General features: G+C 53.3%; 2 protein-coding genes across 2 annotated transcripts; both read left to right on the plus strand.

The window, feature by feature from the left end:
- The first annotated feature begins 266 nt into the window (after window positions 1–266).
- Window positions 267–5,109, plus strand: LOC141935908 (uncharacterized). Its single transcript, XM_074852593.1, is given in 8 exon segments — window positions 267–344; window positions 712–877; window positions 880–921; window positions 924–1,035; window positions 1,393–1,512; window positions 3,499–4,384; window positions 4,386–4,870; window positions 4,872–5,109. Coding segments are annotated over 8 exon segments (2,127 nt in total).
- A 10,065-nt stretch (window positions 5,110–15,174) lies between these two features.
- LOC141935909 (uncharacterized) lies at window positions 15,175–23,921 on the plus strand. Its single transcript, XM_074852594.1, has 9 exons — window positions 15,175–15,314; window positions 15,648–15,765; window positions 16,142–16,525; window positions 20,244–20,395; window positions 20,739–20,909; window positions 21,833–21,874; window positions 22,654–22,707; window positions 23,194–23,335; window positions 23,872–23,921. Exons 1-7 carry the CDS (start codon window positions 15,175–15,177, stop codon window positions 22,658–22,660), a joined length of 1,014 nt encoding a protein of 337 aa, XP_074708695.1. The 3' UTR covers window positions 22,661–22,707; window positions 23,194–23,335; window positions 23,872–23,921.
- The last annotated feature ends 505 nt before the right edge of the window (window positions 23,922–24,426 follow it).

Here is a 24,426-nt window from a genome sequence, read left to right on the forward strand (position 1 = left end):
ACACGCCATACATCCCTGTGACATGCCATACGTCCCGTGACACGCCATACATACCATGACACGCCATACATACCATGACACGCCATACATCCCCGTGACATGCCATACGTCCCGTGACACGCCATACATACCATGACACGCCATACATACCATGACACGCCATACATACCATGACACGCCATACATCCCCGTGACATGCCATACGTCCCGTGACACGCCATACATACCATGACACGCCATACATACCATGACACGCCATACATACCATGACACGCCACACGTCCCGTGACACGCCATACGGCCCCCCCAGCACAACGCACCCCCCGTATGGCCCCACGGCACCCGTACGGCCTCCTGCCATGGGGCCATCGTGGCCACGGCGCGGCGGGTCTGTGGGTGACGTGGGTGCTGTGGGTGCCAGGGGACCGTGGGACTGTGGGGGCCGTGGGACCACGGTGCTGTGGGTGCTGTGGGACTGTGGGTTTGTGGGTGCTGTGGGGACTGTGGGACGGTGGGACCATGGGTGTTGTGGGACCGTGGGTGCTGTGGGTCCTGTGGGACCGTGGGTCTGTGGGTCCATGGGACCATGGGTGCTGTGGGACTGTGGGTGCTGCAGGTCTGTGGGTCTGTGGGTGCTGTGGGACCGTGGGACGGTGGGATCATGGGTGCTGGGGGATTGCGGGTGCTGCGGGTGCTGCGGATCTGTGGGACCCTGGTGCTGCTGGTCGCGGGTTCGTGGGACCATGGGTCTGTGTGCCTGTGCCTCCGCCTCCCTTGTACCTTCCACCACCACATGCACTTCCTCTTCCACAGGTGGTGCCTCCACCACTGCTTCCTCCTCAGTTTCCACCTGGGCAGCCTCTGTCTGCTGGGTGCACTGCCCCCCTCCAGGATATCCCCCAGCTCCTGCAAACACGTCAGCAGCTGGGGACCAACAGCAGTACCAGTGGCTCATCCAAACACCATCCCAAGGACACAAGCACCCCCTTTACCTAGGGAGGAGTTCTACAGAGAGCAACGGAGGCTTAAAGAGGAGCAAGTGTTTGGCTCAATGGAGTTGTGTTGGTTTTCGTGTTTGTATTTCCACAGCAGATCGGACTGCAGTTACACTCAAGTGCATCTGACGTAAGCAGAAGTGACACAGTGTTTTGTCCAACAGACTTTTTCGTTGCAGATGGTAAACATGCAAAACTAAAACGAGATGAATGCTATTCTAAAACTTTCCCTAAAACTTGTAGGAATTCTAAACTGGTTTTGCTTAAATAAGATGTTCACCTTTTGCGTTTGCATGCAGTATACATGTTCTCATGTTGGTCATGTTTTGTTTGTTGGTGTCTTTTTGTAATAAAGGTCAAACTATAATTGTAATAAAAGTCAAACTTATTTTAACAGGGGAAAGAAAAAGTCCAGACTTGATGAGTTTACAAACGATTTTCCTAAGGAACTGACGGAATATAAAAAGATTCAAAAGCAGCGTAGGCGTTCGTTTTCCAGGGAACTGCTTTACGTATTGTAATGGAGAAGCAGGTTGTCTAGGAGAATCAGGAGGAGTTCCACTCAACCTCCCTGTCGTTAGATGATTGGATGAGCCAAGGCATTAGCAGTGAGAGGTGTTTCATGTGAAGGTTACTAGCTCAGCTACGGCAGAGATTACAGGTGACTGAGAGTTACAGTTTGGCAGCAGCTGCTGAGGAGCAGGTGTCTCTTTGACTAAAGCTTCTCTGCAGTGACACCTTCACCCCCTGACAGCCCTGAGGAGGCCAGACCCTGAGGAGGTCTAGTGCCTGGGTTTTCTGTGTCTCCCTGTACCGGGTCTGGCTGAGCCGGAATTGGTTTTCCCCTGCAGCAGCCCCCATGGTGCTGTGTTTGATGTTGGAGCTGGCAGGGTGTTGATAGCACACTGGTGCTGTGGCTACTGCTGAGTGGTGCTCACACAGCACCAAGGCTCTTTCCGACATTTCCCCCCAGTGGGACGGGGTGGGCAAGACCTTGGGAGGGGACACAACCAGGACAGCTGACCCCGACTGACCAAAGGGCTATTCCAGACCATCTGACGTCTGCTCGAGGATAAACTGGGAGAAAGGAGGACGGGGGGTGTCACCCTTGGTCCTCCGAGGCAACCCCTCCGCGTATGGGAGCCCTGCTTCCTGAGAAGGCCCGACATCGCCTGTTCATGGGAAGTAGAGAATAAATCTGTTTGCTTTTTTTTGCTTCCGCGCGCGGACCTTTGCTTCGCTTTGCTTATATTAAACTGCTGTTGTTTTACCCACAAGGGTTGGGGTTTTTTTTCTCTATCTTATTTTCTTTCCCCTCTTTGCCCTGTCGAGGAAAAAAGGGGAAGGGGGGGGAAGTGATAGAGCGACTTGGTGGGTACCTGGCATTTAGCCAAGGTCAAACCACCACACTCCCCATTCTGATTGCAACCGTTACCTCGAAGCACTTCGGAGGAGGTATGGGAGAGAAATTGTCTTCATCTCTTTTGTTTATCTCTTGTGGATACACAGAGAGATTTTCACCTGGACTGCAAACTGGGGGCTTTCACTAGTATTTTGTTGACATTGTTAGATTTTTCTTAGGGATTGAAAGACCAGACTTGTTTGTAAGGAAATCTTAAATTGGTGAAGGACTTTGAGAGGAGGAATGATGCTAATGAACATATGCAGAATGACGTGAAATGGTTCTTTAAAAAATAATAAAAGAAAAACTTTTGAAGAAAGAACTCGGGGTAGCTGATGTTTTCTGTCCCCAGAATTCACTTGGGCAGGAGTCTGAATAGCTCCCTCTTAGTAATGCTGTCAGCTTCCTTCCTAGATAATGGCCTTGAGTCAGGTTACTAGAGGCTGAGGTTAGAAGCTTTCAGATATGATTTTCCTTGAAATGTGGTCACTACCCTTGGTTAGAGCTAGAGGTATGTGCAAGATCTTGCTAGGACATCTGCCTACAAGTGTGGATTGAATAGGCCTGTATGTAAGGGTGCAGTACGAGTATTTTGCATCCTGTACCTATTGCCAAATAAGCAGTGAAGTTAAATAGACTAAGGCGGCATTGTAAAATCGAGCTTTACTGCCTTTTCTTGATGTTTGATACTGTGCTGCAGCCATTAAGACTTGCTCTTTTTGCACCTTACTGCCACAAAAATGATTTGCACTGCATGCAGTTGTGCAGTGAGAAATGCTCACGTACCAGTAGAGGCCAGTACACACCGCCTTAAACCAGGCAACAGCTATGGTAGTTCATGCAATAGAAGGGAGTGGGAATAGACGTACCCTTCCTGTATGTTTTAAACTAACAAAGCAGCAGCTGTTCTGTCTTGTAAGCAGAAACTTTTACATGTGATCACGTTCTCCAATCTGCAGTACCATTCTGTCAGCAGTGAAAGAAGCTTTGACATAAGCATATGGAGAGGAAAAAACAAACCAAACCCAATTTAGGAAGAAATGACTGTTCGGAATTAAATTCCTCTGTGTGTGTGCGAGTGTGTTTTCTGTTTTCTTTAAGGTCCCAGTCTCCCCATCGTGCTTCTTCTTACTCTAGAAGTTCATATACCTACTCCAAGTCAAGACTGGGTTCTTCTCGCACTTGCTCCTACTCTCGATCATTTAGTCGTTCCCACTCTCGTTCCCACTTGCCATCGCCACCATATCCCAGAAGAGGCAAAGGGAAGAGTCGTCCCAATCGTTCTAGGTCAAGGTCACATGGTTATCACCGTTCAAGGTCAAGATCACCCCCATACAGAAGGTACCGTTCACGTTCAAGGTCTTCAGTATGTAGAGGCCAGTCTCCCACTAAACATAAAAAACACCAGAAGAGAAGAAAAGGGAATGAGAATGAAGGAGTTCCCAATGCTGAATTGTTAGAAGGTATGAGAAAACGGAGAGAGCCAGTTACAGCAGAAGATGTTAAAACAGACTCTCTGTCCGCTGCAAAAAGTTCAGGAAGTTTGATGTTGAATGAAAAAGACAAAACCAAAGCCCGGGATCATTCTTTGTCAGACAAGGACACTTCTGAGAAGAGAAAGAGCCGTGTTCAGAGAGAGAAAGACCACTCAGAACATGCAACTGGAGAAGGAAACGGAAAAGTTATTTCTCAATCTTCCAAAGACAGCAGATCTTCAGAGAAACACGGTACTGGCTGTGGATGCACTGCTAAAGACTGTATTCCTAACCGAGACAAAAAATCTGACCGTGTTGGCCACAGAGATCATTCTAGTTCCAAGCGTGGAAATGAAAAGAGTGAATTAGCAAGGAGAAAAGACTCCCCTTCTCTAAACAAAGAATCTACATTAGTAAAGAAGAGTAAGCCGAGAGACAAACGAGCAGAGCCATCCAAAAAGGGCCCGGGAGATGCCAAAAGGAGCAGCTACAGTCCTCCGTCTGATCACAGAAGCTGCTGATCACAAAGCTGCTCATGATTCCAAGCATACATTGAAGGAACACAAACCTCTAGGTGAAAATTCGGGAAAAGAGAAAGAGAAGCACGTACCAGAAGTACAAAGCAATAAAGAGAAAGAGCCAGGTGGTAATAAACCACCTCTGAGACGAGAATCACCAGACGTAAAAAATGAGAAAGAGAACGCGACTGGACAAAAGGTCAAGCCCAAGCCCCAGGTAAGCAGCTCCTCGTGGCTCTCTTCTGGTCTAACTCAGGAGACTGGTGAGGCTGCACTTGTGCCAGACTACAGTGAAAGTGAGAGTGAGAGTAATGTATCTGCAAAAGATGAGGAAGCTGCAGGAAAAAATCCTACAGAGCTGGAAGAAAAGGCTGTTGATGAGGTCAAAGAGGATATGGCAGCACCTGCTGCAGCTGACCAGCCTGAAGCAAGCAGAAGTCAAAGTCAAAGCAGTCCGAGCGCTAGCCGCAGCCTTGACTACCCCCTCTGAGAGTCAGACTCGAAGCCACAGCGGCATTGCCAGTGCAGGAGAGAGCCAAGACAGCAAGAAAAAGAAAAAAGAGAAGCAGCAGCACAAGAAGCAGAAGAAGCACAAGAAGCAGAAGAAACACATTGGGAACAAAAAGGAATTGGAAAAGCACAAACACAAGAAGAAAAAATCGAAGAAGAGCAAAGATAAAGAGAAAATTGACCAAAACATGAAATCTGTCCCTACCTAGAATGAAAGACTGTAAAAAAATTACTGAATTCCTAAGTCATCGTATTAAGTTTTGTTAAAATGGAAATGAATTCAAGCGTTGCAGATAATAACATGAAATACCCTGTGCTGTCCTAGCGCTGCTTGAGTCTTTGATTTTTACACTGGAGCTTTATAAAAGTGAACATTTTGTACAGGATTGTGAGTTGTGGCCATGTAACATGAAGGTTTTTGCTGGGGCATCTCATTTTTAATCACCGTTAATTAGTTTGGGTGGAGTTCACTGTAGAGTGGAAATTTTCCCAGTTGAATATTTTTTTCGTTGCCTGGCAGAAGCAGCTGGTATCAGATATACAATATCAGCAGAATGATTTGCAGAATGCATTACGGCCCAGTTACGTCACTTTTCGGTTACAATAGAAAGTTTTCAGTGAACTATCCAACGTGATGAGGTTTTGAGGGACAGCTGAGCGTTAGCAGGGAAAAGACCAGTGACAGGAAACAGCTCCCAGTCAAAGCTCGCTGACAGCTAACGTGTATGGAAAATAACGTGTCCGTGGGTTTCGTTTTGAAAAGACAGGTAGGACTAAACCTTTGGCACTGCTGCAGTGTGGGGAGGTACTGCCAAGGGGTGCGCTTCCTTCATTGCCCAAGTGGACTTGGTTTTACACTGTAAAAGAGAGTAAATGGCCCCAACCATGCAGCCACTGCTAACAGCTGGTACTGGCTGTTTTAAATAACGTTCTATACGAAGCTGTCACGTTTCAACACTGTTCCAGTTCGGTCAGAAAGCTGTCGGCATTTGCCAGCAAACATTTACACATATACTTTAAGATGCCCTTTAAACTGTGTTTCCCCTCATAACTATGCTGACCACCAAGATGTAATAAAACATATATGGTATTTGTTATTCAGATCTCAAGGGGAAAAAGAAGTTGCAGTCAGGATGTTGTGGCCGAACAGTTTTGTAATTCTCTTATGTAAATAAGAAATAAGATATATGTGTATAGTTTCTATTGTTAAAATCAGTTGTTAGAAGGGAGCTAAAATGGCCCCATCTTCAAGCCACTACACAAACCCCTGTGCTGAGTCATCCCCCTTCTGTGAGGGAAACCTGAGAAAAGCCCGCGAAAACCTGAGAAAAGCCGGGAAACTTGTTTACACCTTTGCAGCCCCCTCAGGGTACGCCCGTCCTGAATATGGATGAAGCTGCACTATAAAGGGACTCAGTGCTGTCCTGGGAGGTGTGTGCTGGTAGAGCAGAGACTCCCGGCACACCCAGCGCTGTTTTGCTCACTCGCCGCTTGCTAATAAATTTATTATCGATCACTAAAAATTGAGAAGTGGTTATTTCCCGCTAAATTACTTTTAATCTATAACAAAGATGTTTGTATTTTTTAAACAGAAACTTTTAGTGTTTTCCGTGGCGATGCCATGATACAGAACTACCCCTTCCATCAAACGTGGGGTTCAGCAGGGGAGTTTGGTACAAGAAGGAAGCCCACTAGAAAAGCAGGCTTCTGCTTTAAACTGCTTTGAACAATGACGGGAAATCTAGAAAACGTAAATTCAACTAGCTTGATAATTTTAAGATGGATGTATGTAGGAGTCTGGGCCGCGCTGGGAGAAAGTTAGTGCAGACAGAAGAATGCAAGGACGAAGACAAGGCCAGCAAAATAAGGCTGGCAAAACCACACAAGATAGCAGATAAGTGAGAAACACCTGTGGTCAGCAAAAGCACACAAGTCTGAGCAAAACAGGGTATGAGATAAGGGAGTTTTGGCAAGTTTGGGGCTTTACATGCTAATTGCAATTAACCAATGCAAATGCTTGTAGAGGCGCGTGAACAGCGCGTGTAGATGACCTGTAGCCTATTAGAAGATAGATGAGTGCGTGTACGGAACTGAGTAGAGTATAAATGTAACCAGAAAAGGAATAGAAAAAAACTAGAACAATAACTATAATAAAAGATGGACGACCTGATCATCACATTGGTGTTGCGTCGTTTCTGTTCCCGCACGGAGAAATAAGGACCCCGGCTAATGGTGACTCTGACAGATGTAAAAAAAGAAATTAAAATAAAGAAAGGTGGCAGTGTTGGTGTTGCTCAGCTGTCAGAAAGGCAGCATGGTGAGAAACACTTCTCGTTGTGCAGTAAGGGCGGAACACCCGGTGACGACTGAACCCAGCAGTGAAAGCCCTCGGCTGTTTGGCTGTGGGATCTGCCCCAGAAGAGTTCTGGGTGAAAGCACTATAAATTAAAGCAGCCTCTTAGAGCTTCCCGCTTGCAGAGACCATTTTGTTCAAAAGGTGTCATTGTCTATAGGTACCGTTACTGGGGTATATGACAGTGCAGAAAGAGTAAATAGTGATAATTCCTCTTGCTTCTCAGTGGGGGTGACTATCACATTTTCAGTATTGGGTTAAACGTGGAGCATCCTGTACTTCCGACGGTTAGAACAAGAACAAGCCAGAATTAGTCCTGGATTTCCCTTCCTGTAGTTTGTGCCTTTCCATGTCAAGGCATTCTTGGGGACTCCGGGTGTTTTCTGCACAAGGTAGCCACTCAGCTGTTTACTTCCCAGAGCCAAAGGGCACAGGTCCGTAACAGTCATTTGTCGGAGTCACCATTAGCCGGGGTCCTTATTTCTCCGTGCGGGAACAGAAACGACGCAACACCAATGTGACGATCAGGTCGTCCATCTTTTATTATAGTTATTGTTCTAGTTTTTTTCTATTCCTTTTCTGGTTACATTTATACTCTACTCAGTTCCGTACACGCACTCATCTATCTTCTAATAGGCTACAGGTCATCTACACGCGCTGTTCACGCGCCTCTACAAGCATTTGCATTGGTTAATTGCAATTAGCACGTAAAGCCCCAAACTTGCCAAAACTCCCTTATCTCATACCCTGTTTTGCTCAGACTTGTGTGCTTTTGCTGACCACAGGTGTTTCTCACTTATCTGCTATCTTGTGTGGTTTTGCCAACCTTATTTTGCTGGCCTTCTCTTCGTCCTTGCATTCTTCTGTCTGCACTAACTTTCTCCCAGCGCGGCCCAGACTCCTACAGTCATTAAACGGGGTCCATCTAGCAGAAAGGGCTAACAATGACAACCTTAACTTTTTCTCGGAGAGCCAACCCATGGGGGAGGCACCTCCCTCCACCTTCCCCTCTCCTCCAGGCTACTTACCATAGCGCATGAGAATTTTGAAGATTTTGAATATCCTTGGAATGTTGACACTAACACGGTCATCCTGTTGCTGGGAGCCAGCGTGTGCCTCCATGTGGTTCAGGTTTTGTTCAGTATCAAGCAACTATTTAATAAGAGCATCACTACCCCAAGGCTGGAGAGTTATGAGTGGCTGGAGGTGTGGGACAGCATGGACAAGCACCTAGGACGGTGGGCACCTCCAGTGTTTTGGGATTTTACCCTTGAACAAGTGCAAAATCCTGAGAAACCAGTAGGACATTTGGAAAAAGTATGCTGTCGCCCCAACAATTCCAGGGAGACAAAAATGACCACAATGTGCTGGGCCTGGCCCCCGCCTACCGAGGCCTGTGCAACACTATTCACAGAATCACAGAATCACAGAATCATCCAGGTTGGAAAGGACCTTGAAGATCATCTAGTCCAACCATTAACCTAGCACTGCCAGTTCCCATCTACACCAGATCCCTCAGCGCTATGTCAACCCTACCCTTCAACACCTCCAGGGATGGGGACTCCACCACCTCCCTGGGCAATCCATTCCACTGCCTAATAACCCCTTCTGCAAAGAAATACTTCCTGACATCCAGTCTAAACCTTCCCTGGCGCAACTTGAGGCCATTCCCTCTTGGCCTGCCGCTGGGTCCTTGGCTCAAGAGACTCCTCCCCCCTCTCTGCACCCTCCTTTCGGGGAGTTGCAGAGGGCCAGGAGGTCTCCCCTCAGCCTCCTCTTCTCCAGACTAAACCCCCCCAGTTCCCTCAGCCGCTCCCCATCAGACCTGTGCTCCAGACCCTGCACCAGCTCCGTTGCCCTTCTCTGGACACGCTCGAGTCATTCAACGGCCTTTTTGGGGTGAGGAGCCCCAAAACTGAACCCACTCATCGAGGGGCGGCCTCACCAGTGCCGAGCACAGGGGTGAGATCCCTTCCCTGTCCCTGCTGGCCACGCTAGGGCTGATACAAGCCAGGATGATGCCATTGGCCTTCTTGGCCACCTGGGCACAGCGCTGGCTCGTTATCCATCAATCACCCCCCAGGTCCCTCTCTGACTGGCAGCTCTCCAGCCACTCCTCCCCCAGCCTGTAGCCCTGCTGGGGGTTGTTGTGGCCCAAGGGCAGCACCCGGCCTTTGGCCTTAGTGAAACTCCTCCCGTTGGGCTCAGCCCATCGCTCCAGCCTGGCCAGGTCTCTCTGCAGAGCCTCCCTACCCTCGAGAGATCAACACTCCCACCCAACTGGGTGTCATCTGCAAACTGACTGAGGGGGCACTCGATCCCCTCGTCCAGACCATCGATAAAGATGTTAATCAGGAGTGGCCCCAAAACCCAGCCCTGGGGGACACCACTCGTGACCGGCCGCCAACCGGATTTAACTCCGTTCCCCACCACTCTCTGGGCCCGGCCATTGGCCAGTTTTTTACCCAGCGAAGAGTGTGCCCATCCCACCCTCGAGCAGCCAGTTTCACCAGGAGAATGCTGTGGGAAACGGTGTCAAAGGCCTCACTGAAGTCAAGGTAGACAACACCCACAGCCTTTCCCTCATCCAATAAGCGGGTCACCCTGTCGTAGAAGGAGATCAGGTTTGTCAGGCAGGACCTGCCTTTCCTAAACCCGCTCACTGGGCCTGATCCCCTGGCTGTCCCGCACGTGCTGTGTGATGGCACTCTGGATGAGCTGCTCCATCAGCTTCCCGGGCACCGACGTCAAGCTGACAGGCCTGTAGTTTCCCGGATCATCCTTCCAACCCTTCTTATCTCTGGGCGTCACATTGGCCAGTTTCCAATCTGTCGGGACCTCCCCGCTCAGCCAGGACTGCTGGGAAATGATGGAAAGCGGCTTGACGCCAGCCAGCTCCTTCAGCACCCTCGGGTGTATCCCGTCTGGTCCCACAGACTTGTGTGTGTCTGTGTGATGTAGCAGGTCACTGACCGTCTCCTCCTGCATTGCGGGGGGGTCGTTCTCCCAGTCTCTGTCTGGCGGAGGAGGCTGGATTCCCTCAGTACAACTGCTCTTGCTATTAAAAGACTGAGGCAAAGAAGGCATTAAGCACCTCAGCCTTCTCCTCATCACTGGTTACCACGTTTCCTCCTGTGTCTGGCAGGGGATGGAGACTCTCCCTGGTCTTTCTTCTGCTGTTGACGTACTTATAGAAACATTTCTTGTTATCTTTGATTGCTGAAGCCAGATTAATTTCCAGCTGGGCTTTAGACCTCCTGATTTCTGCCCTGCACAGCCTCACTGCCTCTTTGTAATCACTGTGAGTGGCTAGTCCCTTCCTCCAAAGGCTGTAAACTCTCCTTTTCTCCCTGAGTTGCAGCCAAAGCTCCCTGTTCAGCCAGGGGGGTCTTCTCTGCCGCCTGCTCCTCTTACAGCACCTGGGGACCGCCTGTTCCTGAGCCATTAACACTTCCTTCTTAAAGAGTGCCCAGCCCTCCTGCACCCCTGTACCCTTCAGGACCATCTCCCAAGGGATCCTGTCAAGCTGGTGCCTAAACAAGACAAAGTCAGCCCTATGGAAGTCCAGGATGTCAGTCCTGCTTAGCCCTCTCCTGGCCTCTCTAAGAATAGAGAACTCTATTATTTCATGATCGCTGTGCCCTGGTCGTCCCCCGACCGCCACATCGTCCACCAGTCCTTCTCTGTTCACAAAGAGGAGATCCAGCAGGGCACCTTCTCTGGTTGGTTCTCTCACCAGCTGCATCAGGAAGTTGTCTCCCACACATTCCAGGAATCTCCTGGACTGGTCTCGCTCTGCTGTGCTGTATTTCCAGCAGATGTCTGGGAAGTTAAAGTCTCCCACAAGAACAAGGGCAAGCGATCATGAGATTTCTCCTAAATACCTATAGAATATTTCATCCACCTCTCTGTCCTGGGTGGGTGGCCTATAGTAGACTCCTACTACAACATCTGCCCTGTTGGCCTTCCCCCTGATTCTAACGCAAAGACACTCTACCCTGTCTTCGCTACACTTGTGCTCAAGGCAATCATAACAGTCCGTAACATACAGCGCCACCCCACCACCTCTCCTTCCTTGTCTGTCCCTTCTAAAGAGCTTGTAGCCCTCAACTGCCGCACTCCAGTCATGGCAGACATCCCACCATGTTTCTGTAATAGCCACAACATCATAATTTTCCTGTTTCATCACGGCTTCAAGCTCCTCCTGTTTGTTACCCATGCTGTGTGCATTGGAATACATGCACTTCAGATGGGCTGGTGTTTTGCCCCCTTCCCCCTTCAAATTTAGTTTAAAGCTCTGTCAATGAGCCCAGCTAACTCCTGCCCCAAGATCCTCTTCCCCTTCTGGGACAAGTGTATCCCATCTAAGGCCCAGAGGTCTGGTGCCCTGTATACCAACCCATGATCGAAAAAACCAAAGCCCTGACGGTGACACCAGTCTTGAAGCCACGAATTCATCTGTTGTGTTCTTCGGTGTTCATCCTCATCCATCCCCCCAGCTGGAGGGATGGAGGAGAACACAACCTGTGCCCCCGACCCCTTGATCAGTTTCCCCAAGGTCCTGAAATCTCCCTTCATTAATTTAATACTTCTCCTGCTAATGTCATCGCTACCTACCTGAAAAACCAGAAGAGGGTAATAGTCCTTGGGTTTGACTAGAGAGGGGAGTCTTCTTGTGAGGTCCTTGATGCGGGCCCCAGGGAGGCAGCAGACTTCCCTATGATGCGGGTCTGGTCTGCATATGGGGCCTTCGACACCCCTCAGAATGGAGTCCCCCACTACAATGACTCTTCTGGGGTTCCTTTCAGAGCTGGTTTTAATACCTTTTCTAGAGTGACCTGGCCTTGGTGGTCCTTGATCTTCCTCATTGTTTGTCTCATTCTCTTCCTCCATGTCTTCATTCAAAAGTTCCAGGACCCCGAATCTATTGTGAAGAGGCACCATGGAGGGTGAGGGAGGTTGGGAGAGAATTTTCTTGCCTCCCTGAGCAGGGACCTGTTTCCAGTCTCCCTCATCTCTTAAGTCCCCTCCTTCTGCCTGGTAGCATGAGGGTGAGGGATCACCTGCCTTGCCTGGAGCCTCTATTTGCTCCTGTTGATTCATGGGTGCCAAGGTGGAACTCCACCAATCAATCTCCCTTTCACATTCCCTAATAATTCTTAATCTCTCGACCTCTTCTTTGAGTTCTGCCACCAGGCTGAGCAGGTCATCCAGCTGGTCGCAGCGCACACAGGCGCTGTCTCTGCGGCCCTCCAACAGCACTGACAGGCTCAGGCACTCCCTGCAGCCTGGGACCTGCACTGCTGCATGTTTGCGTGGTTGCTCCGTCTGGGTCGCCATGTTCTTGCTGGTGGTGCTTTTGAGGCGAGTGGAGACCATGGCTCAGGCTACCGGTGGTTGACAAGTACTATTAACCGGTGGTTTACAGGTACTGTCTGATCACCCTGAGCTCGGTGGTGACCTGGTCACTGCCCTCCCACAGGGTTCTTATCTCCGAATTAAAGGGGGGTGGTGCTAGTTCTGCCCACGCTAACTAGGAAGCCCTCCCAGCTCGTTACCGAGGGGTGGGGGTGAGTTGCTCTCCTCGGCGAGTGACCGAGTGACCCTTGGTGTGTTCACACCTCGCTCGAAACAGGCGCCACCGGCCCTGGGCTCTGCCCACAGCCCACGCCTCCTCAGCTGCCCGCCCACCGGCTTGCCAGTCTCCTTAGAGCCGGCTAGCCGCCTTTCTGTCTCCAAAAAGATTCAAAAGTCCCTTCCGTGCCCTCAAGGGGAAGAGAAGGTCTCTGGATCTGACAATAAAGCAACAGGCGCTGCCGCCACTTCAGCCCCGGTGACAGGTACTGCAACTGCTCTGACCGCAGTGACAGGCACCACAGCTGGACCAGAGACACAGCCCGTGCCAGCGCCAGCTGCTCCTGTACGTAAGAAGAAATATTAAAAAAATCGCTTCTCATGGTAAGGGATGATGATGAACCAGGACGAGAACAGGAGGAGGAGCAGAACCAGAGGGAATCACTCCATCCCTATCCCTGAGTGAGCTGCGAGACATGAGAAGGGATTTCAGCCATCGTCCAGGCGAGCACGTTATCACCTGGCTGCTCCCACGCTGGGATAGCAGAGCCACTAGCTGGAATCAGAACGTAAGGAAACACCAGCTTTCTTATGCACTGTGGGCTTTTGGAGAATGTGTATCCCAAACGCTAGTCTGGTTGTAATCCGTCTCTATCAAGTGACCCAGAAGAAAAGTTATTTTAAATGGGGCCCCGAGCAACAAGCCTTTGAGCAAATGAAATGGGAAATAGTTCATGCAGTAGCCCCCAGGCCAGTGCGGACAGGACGAGATGTTAGAAATGTGCTCTGCACCGCAGCCAGGGAGAATGGCCTTTTGTGGAGTCTCTGGCAAAAAGCACCCGGGGGGACCAGAGGCTGACCCCTGGGGTTTTGGAGTCGGGGATACAGAGGATCTGAGGCCTGTTATACCCCAACTGGAAAAGAGATACTGGCAGCATGTGCAGGGGCTCAAGCTGCTTTGAAAGTGGGTGGCACTGAAGCACAGCTCCTCCTGGCACCCCGACTGCCGGTGCTGGGCTGGATGGTCAAAGGGAGGGTCCCCTCTACACACCAGGCAACAGATGCCACGTGGAGTAAATGGGTCACACTGATCCCACAACGGGCTCGAATAGGGAGCCCCAGCTGCCCAGGAATATTGGAAGTGATCACAAACTGGCCAGAAGGGGAAGAGTTCAGAATGGCGCCAGAGGAAGAGGTAGCACGTGCTGAAGAGGCCCCACCATATACTAAACTACTGGATAAGGAGAAGCGATGTGCCCTGTGTACCGACGGGTCCTGTCGCATGGTGGGAAAACATCGAAGGTGGAAAGCAGCTGTGTGGAGCCCCACACGACGGGTCGCTGAAGCTGCTGAAGGAGAAGGTGAATCGAGTCAGCATGCAGAGGTGAAAGCCGTCCAGCTGGCCTTGGCTATCGCTGAGCGAGAAAGGTGGCCAGTGCTCTGTCTCTGCACTGACCCATGGGTGGTGGCAAATGCGCTGTGGGGGCGGTTACAGCAGTGGAAACGGAGCCACTGGCAGCGCAGAGGCAAACCCATCTGGGCTGCTGAACGAGGGCGAGATATTGCTGCTGGGGTAGAGAACCTGGCTGTGAACCGCTTAGTGCTGAAGGACTCTGCCCAGTGCATTGGTTGTTAAATTTTAGTTTTTTATATTTAAGTCCAAACGTGGGTTTAATCTGCCTCGAAGAGGACCATAAAAATGCCCCAGCAGCAGGAAACAGAGCCTAGCCTGCCCAGGAGACCTCTCGAGCCTTTGGTTTAACACTCTGCCCATCTGCAGAGAGACAGCAACACCAGCTGCAGGTAGGCTACAGCCGGCACCTCGAGGGGCAGCCGCGGCTCTGGGACACGGGCAACAAGGGGCACGTTGTGCAGAAACTCTTTAGCTCTCACTTGGGGAAGGCCTTCCCGCGTGACCTGCTGTGTATCGGAGGCTGTGGGCAGTGGATCGAGCTCAGGCCTCAACTCCCTCAGTGTCTCTTTCTCCATCCCAGCCTGTTCCCCAGGACGTTCCCAGCCCTTCGGGATCACCAGCACTCACCCCCACACCCCTCCACAGCCAGCCCCTCTCTCTCCTGGGTTAAAGGCATCCTTCTGTCCTGGCTGGCCAAACCATAGAGCCCTCCCGCTCCCCGGCAAGACGGGCAGCATGCAGAGAGGGAAATGCTCGCAGGCAGCTCGATCTGTCTGTGAGCAGCCAGCCCCTTGCACCCCCTTCTCAGTCACACCAGCACCAGAAAATACCAGCAGCCAAAACATCTTCCCTCTGCTACTCCAGCCCCGTAAGGTCACTCTTGCTTCTCTTCTTCACTTTCTTCCTTCTTTTCACGCCCTGTCCTGGACCGGAATGTCTGTGACCAAGCTGGCTGTGAGGACGGAGGCAGCAGCGCTGCATTCCTGCGCCACCTCTCCCCATCAGCCCCTGCCGAGGCTTTCGGCAGAGACCTCCTTCCTCCTGCCCTCGCTGAGCTCCTGCAGTTCTCTGCCGTAGCCTGTGGCGGATTTCCTTGCAGGGACGTCGCCGTGCTCGTCACATCACAGGCTGTCCCAGCTGACGTGTGGCTGGCACGTCCCTCCCGTGAGCTTTACCCACATCCCAACACGCTGCAGGGATGAAATGCTCTTCAGAGTGATCGAACCGCAGAGGTCTGACAAACCTTCCCGGGGGTGTCAGTGCCACGAGTTCCCTTCCCTTTCCCGACTCCCCGACGGGCCCTGCACAGGCTCTTCTGCTGGGCCTTGCCTGGCTCCTCACAGGCAGAGCCCGGCCGGTGCCTGGCCTGGGGCTGCTCCAGCTCCCGCCATCCCTCTGCTCTCCAGCTCCCCAGGCCCCGCACACAGGCCCTGCTGGCGCCGGCACCCACAGCCCTTCCTGCAGGGCCGCTCGCCCGCCTCTGCCCCCGCTCAGGCCCGTGCCCGGCATCGGGGTTTGCAGAGTGTGCGCTGGGGCTGCGTTGGCCTTTTCTTGGCCAAAAACGCTTCGTGTGACTGAAACCCGGCCAGCACAGCGCATCTCCCGGCGGGAGGCGGCTGCACTGGAACCGCCCTCTGGGGCCTGAGGGACAGGGGCGGATGGGGGCGGGAACGGCGCCCAAAGGAGCTGCTGTCCCCGCCCCCTCCCCTCCAGCTGCCAATGGGGCTGCTGTCCCCGCCCCCTCCCCTCCAGCTGCCAATGGGGCTGCTGTCCCCGCCCCCTCCCCTCCAGCTGCCAATGGGGCTGCTGTCCCCGCCCCCTCCCCTCCAGCTGCCAATGGGGCTCCTGGCACCGCCCCCTCCCTCTCCGATGGGGCTCCCGGCCCCGCCCCTCCCCTCAGACTGTCGATCCGCAATGGCGGGGGTGGAGGCAGCAGCCGTGGAGGTTCCCCCTGAGGCCCGGGCCGCTGAGCCCCGGGCCCCGGCGGGCGGAGTGGAGTGGAGCGGAGCGGCTCCCTCGGTGCCGGCGAACCGGCCGCCTTTGCCGGGCAGAAGCTGCGTCCTGGGCCCCGGGCCGAGAGCCGCCCCCCCGCCTGCCGCCCCCACAGCCCCGGCGCCGGGAGGGGGGAGCGGGGAAACTGCCCCCCCCGCGCCCGGCGCCCTCCGAGGGAGCGAAGCGCCGCTCCGTCCTGCCCCCCCCAGCCCCCGCCGCCTCCGGCCCCCCCGTGGGGACCCCCGGGAGGAGGGAGCCTCGCCCGGCCCCTGCGAGGGAGCAGCCGCTCTGGGTGAGTACAGCGGGACCCTGGAACGGCGGCAGGTTTGGGGGGGAAAAGGGGGAAAAAAAAAAGCAAAGCGTCTTCCCCCGCCTCGGAATGTCCGGTGGCTCTTGGTGCTGAATTCCCGGGAGAAGCTGAAATAGCGGCGGGGGGGAAGCAGCGATTTGGTTTTTTCCTCACCACACGGGCGCGCTCTCTCTCTCTCTCTCTCTCATGGCTGCCACTGTCTTCACACATCACACAACCCCCCAAAGGGACCCCTTACACTTATTGCCCACACAACATAAAATGACAAATACTACAAACATCAAAACACCATTAAGAGCATATAAAGCCATTGCGTGTTGAGTATGTGGCGTATCCAGAGAATTCCCCCTTCTTTGTTTTCAAATCAAGGCCCTTAGAATACAAGTTAGTCCTTTTAGGACGGACAAGGGGCGCCGCATCCCAGTGTCAGCACCTTCTGTAAAAATGCTGCTTTTGGTGTTCGGGGGAAGCCGGGACGGGCGAGCGCGCGCCTCGGCCACAGGCAGTCACCCCGCGGCGGGGGGGGCTCGGGGAGGCCCGGGGCCGCCGCTGCCAACTGCGCGCTGGCAGGTGGGGGGGTGCGAATGCTGAGTACAGCCAGTGTACCTGTTGTGAGTGAGTTTTTAAGTCCGTCCTCGTTAATGCTTTTCTGTAGTTCTTTGACAACAGGAAAATGCAGTCCTTCCCAACGTGGCTGACGTCCCGGCTCATAAATTCCAGGAGCAACAATCTTTCTCGCCACGTCCATCTCCCCTTGCGCCAAGGCTTCTTGCCTCACTTTTACCCACGGATCATCCCCAGCTAAGGGAGGACACAGGCCAGGGTCTCTTTCAGGATTTACAGGGTCAGGGTCTAAAAGATTATCACAGTCAAAAGACCCAGCATATAAAGCTTGCCGCAGGGGTTCAGAACATGTGTCCTCGCCCTCTGTGTCCTCAGATAAATCCGGTAGTAAACGTCTCAATGCTTTGGCGCGTGCCGGCGACTTGGGAGAGTCCCCACCAGAGTCCTCATCGGCAGGTAGCGGACATGTGGAAGGGGCTCGCGGCTTCTCTGGGGGTGTCTCAGCCACAACTGTAGGATCCGGCTGAGAATCGGATCCACTAGGTGACCTGGCATCGGCTGCAGCTACCGCAGCAGCCCGATCGCTTTTTAACTGTTTCAGGGAATCGTTTACCAGTTGCCATGTAGCTAAAGATGATGCAGCAGGGACCCCATTCCTTTTGCACCAAATAAGCAAAGTACGTATCACCTTTTCCTCATACTTGATTCCCATCTTCTCCAGAATTCTTATCAAAATATGTAAAATAGACTTTTTCTCTGCAGAAATTTTCGCCCCATCTTTAGTTCCCAGCTGCTCACCTTCTCTCCAGGTGCCTTCAGTTCCTTGTCTGGACTAGTGGGCTCACCTCCACCGATGGCCAAGTTCAGCTGGGCTCCGCTACCACCGCTCGGCTTCCGCGGTCCTCGCTCTGTCCCAAATCGAGTTGGGGTTTGCACGTCGGGGTCACCAGTTGTAGCGGCCAAAAAAACCGAGTCAAAGTGTTCTTCTTTCTTTCTGCAGGGCAGGGGCCGTTTATTTTCTTTAATCTCTCCTTTTCTTCTTACAATAATACATACTCATACACCAACACATGCTTACGCTGTCATCCAAGCTCTTCATAATAAGCAAATCAGCAACTGGAGAGCCATCAACCCTCTCTGCCGTCAGACAGATCCGCACTTCCCCGCAGCTCAGCATTGCAGCTGTCCGTTGGTTTTCCCTGCCACCTTAGCACAGCCTGGCAGTTTCTCATCTTCCTTCCAAGGCCTGGTTCTCATCCAAGCCTTGCTCCTTCTCCAGGCCTGCACAGAGCTGACTTACCTTTCTTCCAAGGCCTGTTGCCCCTCAAAGCCTTCTGCTTCTCCAGGCCTGCACAGAGCTGACTGGCCGATGTCGATTTGCCTCTTAACATATTGAATCTCCCACAGCTGCGCAGGGCTGACACTCCCACGCCCGCCCAATGAAAACAGGGCTTCTTGGCTGCTCAGGGGTAGCAGCTGCTGGTTGCCTTTGTCCTCGGGGCTTCGCAGTAGTTGGGGTGCCGGGGTTATGCCGTGCTGGGGTAACGGTTTTCCAGGGTTATCACACACTAGTTTTAGGGAGAGCCAGTGTTATTGGGTGCCAGGGTTATGGGGCTGTAGGCTCACAGTGAGCTGGGGTTATGGGGCGTTAGGGTTACAGGGTGCCAGAGTGTAGGTGGGATAGCATTAAAGTGTGTTATTTTTAGGGACAACATGTGGGCTTTTTGGTCCTGGATTCCTGGGTTGTTTGGGGGTCTCTTGCCTTAGCTTATGTTCTGGGGGGTTTTTGGAGAGTCCTATTTTAAGTTATTTTCTTTTTAGGGTTTGGCTAGGGGCCTCTGGTTTGTGTATGCTGTGTCTTCTAGTTGGGTTTTTGCTCTTCTGGTGGCTTATTTTGCATTTTTTGTCTTGTAACCTCCATTTCTGGTCTAATATGCCTGTCTGGGTCGGCCAGTGTCACTTCTGCTGCAGTCCAACTCATTTCTGGTGAGCGTTGGACTGTTTTCGATAGGTTCATGCGGAATGACTGCCAGATGATGAACGGGCACTCCTCGGAGAGCTGCCTTGGAAGAGTCTGGGGCTGCTCCCTGGGACTTCAGGTTGCTCCGAAGGAGGCAAACAGAGTGCAGCAGCTGCCTGGCGGGAGCCCTGAGCAGCTCTTGGGCATGGCCGTGCCTCCAACATCAACAAAACATTTTGGGTAGCTGCTGTAGAGGACGCTGGGCCTGTGGTGTGACGCTTGTGCCCTGGGACAGGGGGTTTGTGACCCAGCCCAAGCAGAGAAACGGACTGTGGCACCAAAGGCGCTGGGGGAGTCTGAGAGGTTTGGTGGGACTGTTGGGGTGACACTGGTGTGCTTGCTTGTGACCTCGGCTCACGGGTATTGTGTCTTCCTTAACCGCAGCACCTTGCTGCTGAGGATTGTCCATCCGCAGCCTGTTTGGAGCAGGAAATCCAGGCTGTTACTCATTTTTCTTCACCCCAGAGTCTCTCCAAGTCTGGCCTGAGCCCTGGGTCCAGTACGGGGGACCAGGTGGAAGGACTGGACATCATCATGTGCGGAGAGGTGGCGGCAGTAGGAGCCGAGGTACCTAAGGCTGCCTTTTGGAAGCCTCGGCTCAGCTGGCAGGAGTCAGGCACGAAGTGTCTCTCTTGGCTCCAAGGTGACTCCTGCCAGCAGCTGCCCACCTTGTTCAGGACCCTTAGCTTGGATGTAGTTCCTTGTGTTTGCTTCGTCGTAGTTCCTTTTGTTTGCAAGGAGCGGCTCCTTGTCCCCTGCCCTGGGCATGCCCCCCCCCCCACGTATCACAAAGGGCCACCTGTGGTGTCACAGCCACCAGTGCCTCCCAGTGCGGCGCTGTGCTGGCACGGGCAGTGCTGGGCAGAGACGGGCTCTGACCGGAGCAGCACTGCCCTGGCACAGGGACATCGCTTCCCAGCCTCGGAAGGCTTTGCGGGGCCTTGCTCTTCCCCTTGCTGAGCACTGCCGCAGCACAAGTGTCTGCCTGGCCGCAGCACGGTGGCCCAGCTGACCTCCTGCTTCTCCCGGTGCGTGCCCGCTCCGTCTCTGTGGCACCAGGCGCGGCCAGTTCCCGGCAGAGCCCCGTATCTTATGTCCACACTGTGTCCTTTGCAGGGGCAGCTCTGGTGGCAGCCACCTGGGTGTCCTCGTGTCCCAACGGCATCCCAGCCGCTCCACTGCGACTGCGTGGAGGTGAGCTGGCGTGGGAGGACGAGGAGGAGACACCACCTGCTTTTCCAAGACGCCCTTGCTATTGCCAAGCGCAGGTAAGAAGAGAAGATGGCAGTACTCTTTCTTCCCAACTCCTGCCTCCAAAACCAGCCCTCAGGAGACATCTCGCAAAGCCCTCTCAGACTTGCCTTTGGTCCAGAGTCCAAGAACATCCCAGGGAGGTTTCCTCGGGAGGGTCAGGTGGTCAGAAACCGGGGCTGTAAGAGTCAGGGTGTCTCCCCAGCGAGGATGTTGCTGATTTGTGCGATCAGCAACTCTGGGCCACCCTTCCCAGGGCTCTGTCTGGGTGCAGAGGCTCTCCCAAGGAGGATTGCCATAGTTGCCCCCCCCGCCCCAGAAGGCAACCTCACCATCAGCCCCTGCTCTTCGTGGCTGCAGATGTGGCACCAGCTTCTGGCTGCAGCACAGGGTGCGTCTCAGCGAGCTGTGGGTGCTGTGCAGTGAGAAGGCGGCGTGCGGGTGTGCACAGGAAGAGACAGCGTTGGGCCTGGACTGCTGCAGGACCCTCATCCGCATCTGGCCCAGCAGCTTCCGCGTGGTCACTTTCTGGTGAGTCGCAGTGATGTGTCACCCAGGCGTTGGGCTGTCTGGGCCAGTGCTCTCCCTCAGAGCCCAGCTGGCTCCTCAGGCTCACGTCACGGGGTGCGGGGGGAAGCAGAGGCACCGCTTTGCTTGTGCAGCGTTTTGCAGCTCAGCTTATTTTCTGAGCTGGCCCTCTGCCCTCTGGACACAGCCCTTGCACAAGCTGTGCGCTGTGAAAGGGGTGAGGCAAGGCGTGGGCTGAGGGGGGGCTGTGTGTAGACAGTCGATCCTGTTTGGTCCCAGGAAGCCCCAGGTGCAGTTCCGGCAGAGCTGGGCTGTCGCTCCCCGCTCTGGAGAAGCCCCGTGTCTGCGACAGTGCTCCTCAGCCCAGGGGGATCCCAGAGGCTGCAGAGTTCAGGATCAAAAGGGGCTCCTGGAGAGACGCGGCTCGGTGAGGAGCAGAGCCTCCTTGGCTTTGACCTCCTCTGTTCTCCATCTGTCCAGGAGAGCAGAAAGACTTGCTTTCTCCTCCTCCCCCTGCTCAGCCCCTGTCAGTCCCTAAGCTCCTGGGCGCAGTGGGAGCCTCTTTATGGGAAGGCCCATGAACAAGGGCAGAGCTGCTTTTTGGCCAGGTCCTGCTGGTGTTTGAGTGGCCTGAGGTCCTGGTCCCTGCCTCCCGCCCCCTCCCGGCTGCTCTGGGCAGGACCAGCCCTGCTGTCCGTGTGCTCCAGCTGCTGGGACTGGAGCACAGCTGCAGAAAGGGGCCCCCAGGAGTGGGGGGAAGCAGAGGCATCAGCCTGATGCCTTCTGCTTCTGCTAGAAAACCGCTTCGCACCTTGAGAAGCGAACCTGACCCCAGAGGTCTGGGTTTTCCCACTGCGGGGGGGGAAAACAGCCCGACCCCTGGTTGGTGGCAGCGAGGTGTGATACTGGTTCTCCTGTGTCTGCAGCTCGCAAGAGAGGAAAGAGCTCTGGCTGGACGCCACCCTCAGGTAAGCCCCGCTGCAGCAGCAAACCTCTGGCGCCAGTGTGGCAGTCGGTGGGATGCTCCAGCTCAGCTGAAAGGCAGCTCGAGAGCTGGGGGAGAGGTACCCCCACTGCTGGGGCAGCGGCGGGGCAGCGCTGGCCGACTTGCTCAGCCTTGTGTTGGTAAAGTAACACCGAGCCGACCCGGCTGCCACCACTTGCTCCTTCTGTGCCTGGACCTCTGATGTAAATGGTGCTGGAGGGGCTGGCAGGGGAGAGAGCAAAGCCAGGTTCAGTGATACAGAGCTCTTCCTTTGTCCATTCCCTGTGCACAGGCAGAGGAGCGGAGCCCGGGAAATCACAGAATTGTCTAGGTTGGAAAAGACCTTGAAGATCCTCCAGTCCAACCACTGACCTAACACTGACAGTTCCCAACTCCACCAGATCCCTCAGCGCTGAGTCAACCCGACTCTTCAACCCCTCCAGGGATGGGGACTCCCCCACCTCCCTGGACAGCCCATTCCAACACCTAACAACCCCTTCTGGAAAGAAATGCTTCCTAATATCCAGTCTGACCCTGCCCTGGCGCAATTTGAGGCCATTCCCTCTTGTCCTATCGCTTATTACTTGGTTAAAGAAATGCAGGTGACCCCATTGCCCTCGATCCATCTCCTTGTGAACGTCTTGGGCCTCAGTGGATCTGTAAGTGTCTTTGTCGTTCCAGCTGGGTCAAGGGAGTGACTCTGCTTTCTAGCACGGACCCTCAGAGGAGTTTCTCCCACTTGGCCTTTGCTCTCTTTTCTAGCCGGTGACGTTAACTGCGCAGACCATCAAGGCTTTGGTTCAGTGCCAGGCAAAAGTAAGCAGTGGCTACGTTTCTCTACCTTGGCATTGTGTATGGGTGGGAGGGGCCCTAGGAGAGGAAGGTCGGCCTTTCTGGGATGGGAAGCCATCAAGACACAGGCCTCTTCCTCCCTGGAGGAGTTGGGGCGGAAATCTCCAGTGCCGGGGTGGGGAGCACAGAGGGGCAGCCTGTGTTCCCTGTGCTCACTCCGGTGTGCCCTGTGCCTGGCTGTGGCTGTTCTGGCCCACCCGTCAGCCGAGAAGGGTGCTGGGGCAGGGCCCTGTGGGGCAGGTCCCGAGGAGCTGGGTGCAGCACGGGCCTTGGGAGCAAACACCCCCATGGGGCACAGAGCCCACGACTCCCTCCTGGGGGTCAGGGCCCTGAACTGCAAGTCTGTGGGGTGAGAGGCGATCGTCTTCATTTACCTTTGGGCAGAAGGAGTTCCACTTACATACGGGAAGTAATCTGGGATGGATTTTTTTTTTCCTCCCGCCTGCCCAGAGTATCCCACATCACTGTCCTCAGACTCCAAGGCACGGAGAAGACCTCAGGAGAGCCCTGGCCGAGCAGCAGGTGCGGGAGCAGCTGGAGCCAAAAGCACCTGAGCCTGCGGACGGCAGAGCACACGCTGGTGTGCAGACAGGTAGAATGCTGTAAAGGCCTTAATTTCATGTTCAACTCAAAGCCAATCGATCCAGATACACCTGGAACAGGCAGTTCATGGTGCAGCTGGGAGCATCCCCTTGGGTGGTGGTTCTCTAGCCGCTGCCCTTATCTTGGAATTCACCACTTTGAGTATTAACAAACAGGGTGAATTCGGGTGACCTTTTCCAGAGGTTAGTTGACCTTTCTTCAGGTTTCAGTGCACATCCTGGCACACAAGCCAAGGCTTCTTCCTTTGGTCTTTCCAGATGCTCATCAGATGTGGCCTGAGGTTTGTGACCGGTGCCACTGCTGGGCCCTGCTGCCCAGCGGCACTGAGGCTCTTCTCTGCTGGCACAGCATTTCACCCAGAGCCAGGTGCTCTGCGGTGGAAGTTTTGTCCTTTAATAGCAAGCAAACTAGGTTTTTAAACTGTCAATAGTCTTTAAGATTATAAACACACAGAATTTGAAGGATTCTGTAAAAGTCTCTAATGATTGCTGAAACACAATAAAGATGTTTCTTGGTAATGCTCAGGGGTTTGCCCCTGAAACAACTCCAGAAGAATTCTGTGACGGTACCATGAAGCAACCGGTGCAAGATTTCCTGGATGGATATAATCATCTTATTTTTACGTACGGCGTTAGAAATGCTGGGAACACCTACACATTCCAAGGTAGAAGTAGAAATGCGTTCCCCTTGAAGGAAGTTCCTTTTTTTTTTTTTGAGAGGGTTACTTCTAGCAGAAATATTGTAACTCTTTCCTTTATTTAAACCGTAGGCCCCATACATTGGCTTCTCGTGAATAATAATAAATAACCTTTGAAAGTCTCCTTCCATAACAAATATCCTAAACTGCCAGGTGACAGTCACTGCCAGAGTTTACATAAACATAGAGTGTATTGCTTTGTAAGGCTGTAATAATTTCAGCCAGGTGTGTGTGACTTCTTTTTTTCCTCCAAGTATCTAGAGGGAGGAGGGGGGAGTTAAGAAAATGTGTTCTAGATGTCAGAATGGGAAAAGTGTGTAAGTGCAGACTCATATTTGGGGTTTTTATCATTATTGTAAAGGTCATATACATCTTATATGCCT

Source organism: Strix uralensis, chromosome 30, assembly GCF_047716275.1.
Source record: "Strix uralensis isolate ZFMK-TIS-50842 chromosome 30, bStrUra1, whole genome shotgun sequence".
NCBI classification, from domain to species: Eukaryota; Metazoa; Chordata; class Aves; order Strigiformes; family Strigidae; genus Strix; species Strix uralensis.

Bases quoted from the DNA above. Each gene is read 5' to 3' on its own strand.
- LOC141935909 (XM_074852594.1), top strand. From the start codon at position 15,175: ATGTCTGTGACCAAGCTGGCTGTGAGGACGGAGGCAGCAGCGCTGCAT. The intron at 15,766-16,141 runs GTGCGCTGGGGC...CCCTCCCCTCAG, and splicing joins GGCATCGGGGTTTGCAGAGT to ACTGTCGATCCGCAATGGCG. The intron at 20,396-20,738 runs GTAAGAAGAGAA...TCGTGGCTGCAG, and splicing joins CTTGCTATTGCCAAGCGCAG to ATGTGGCACCAGCTTCTGGC.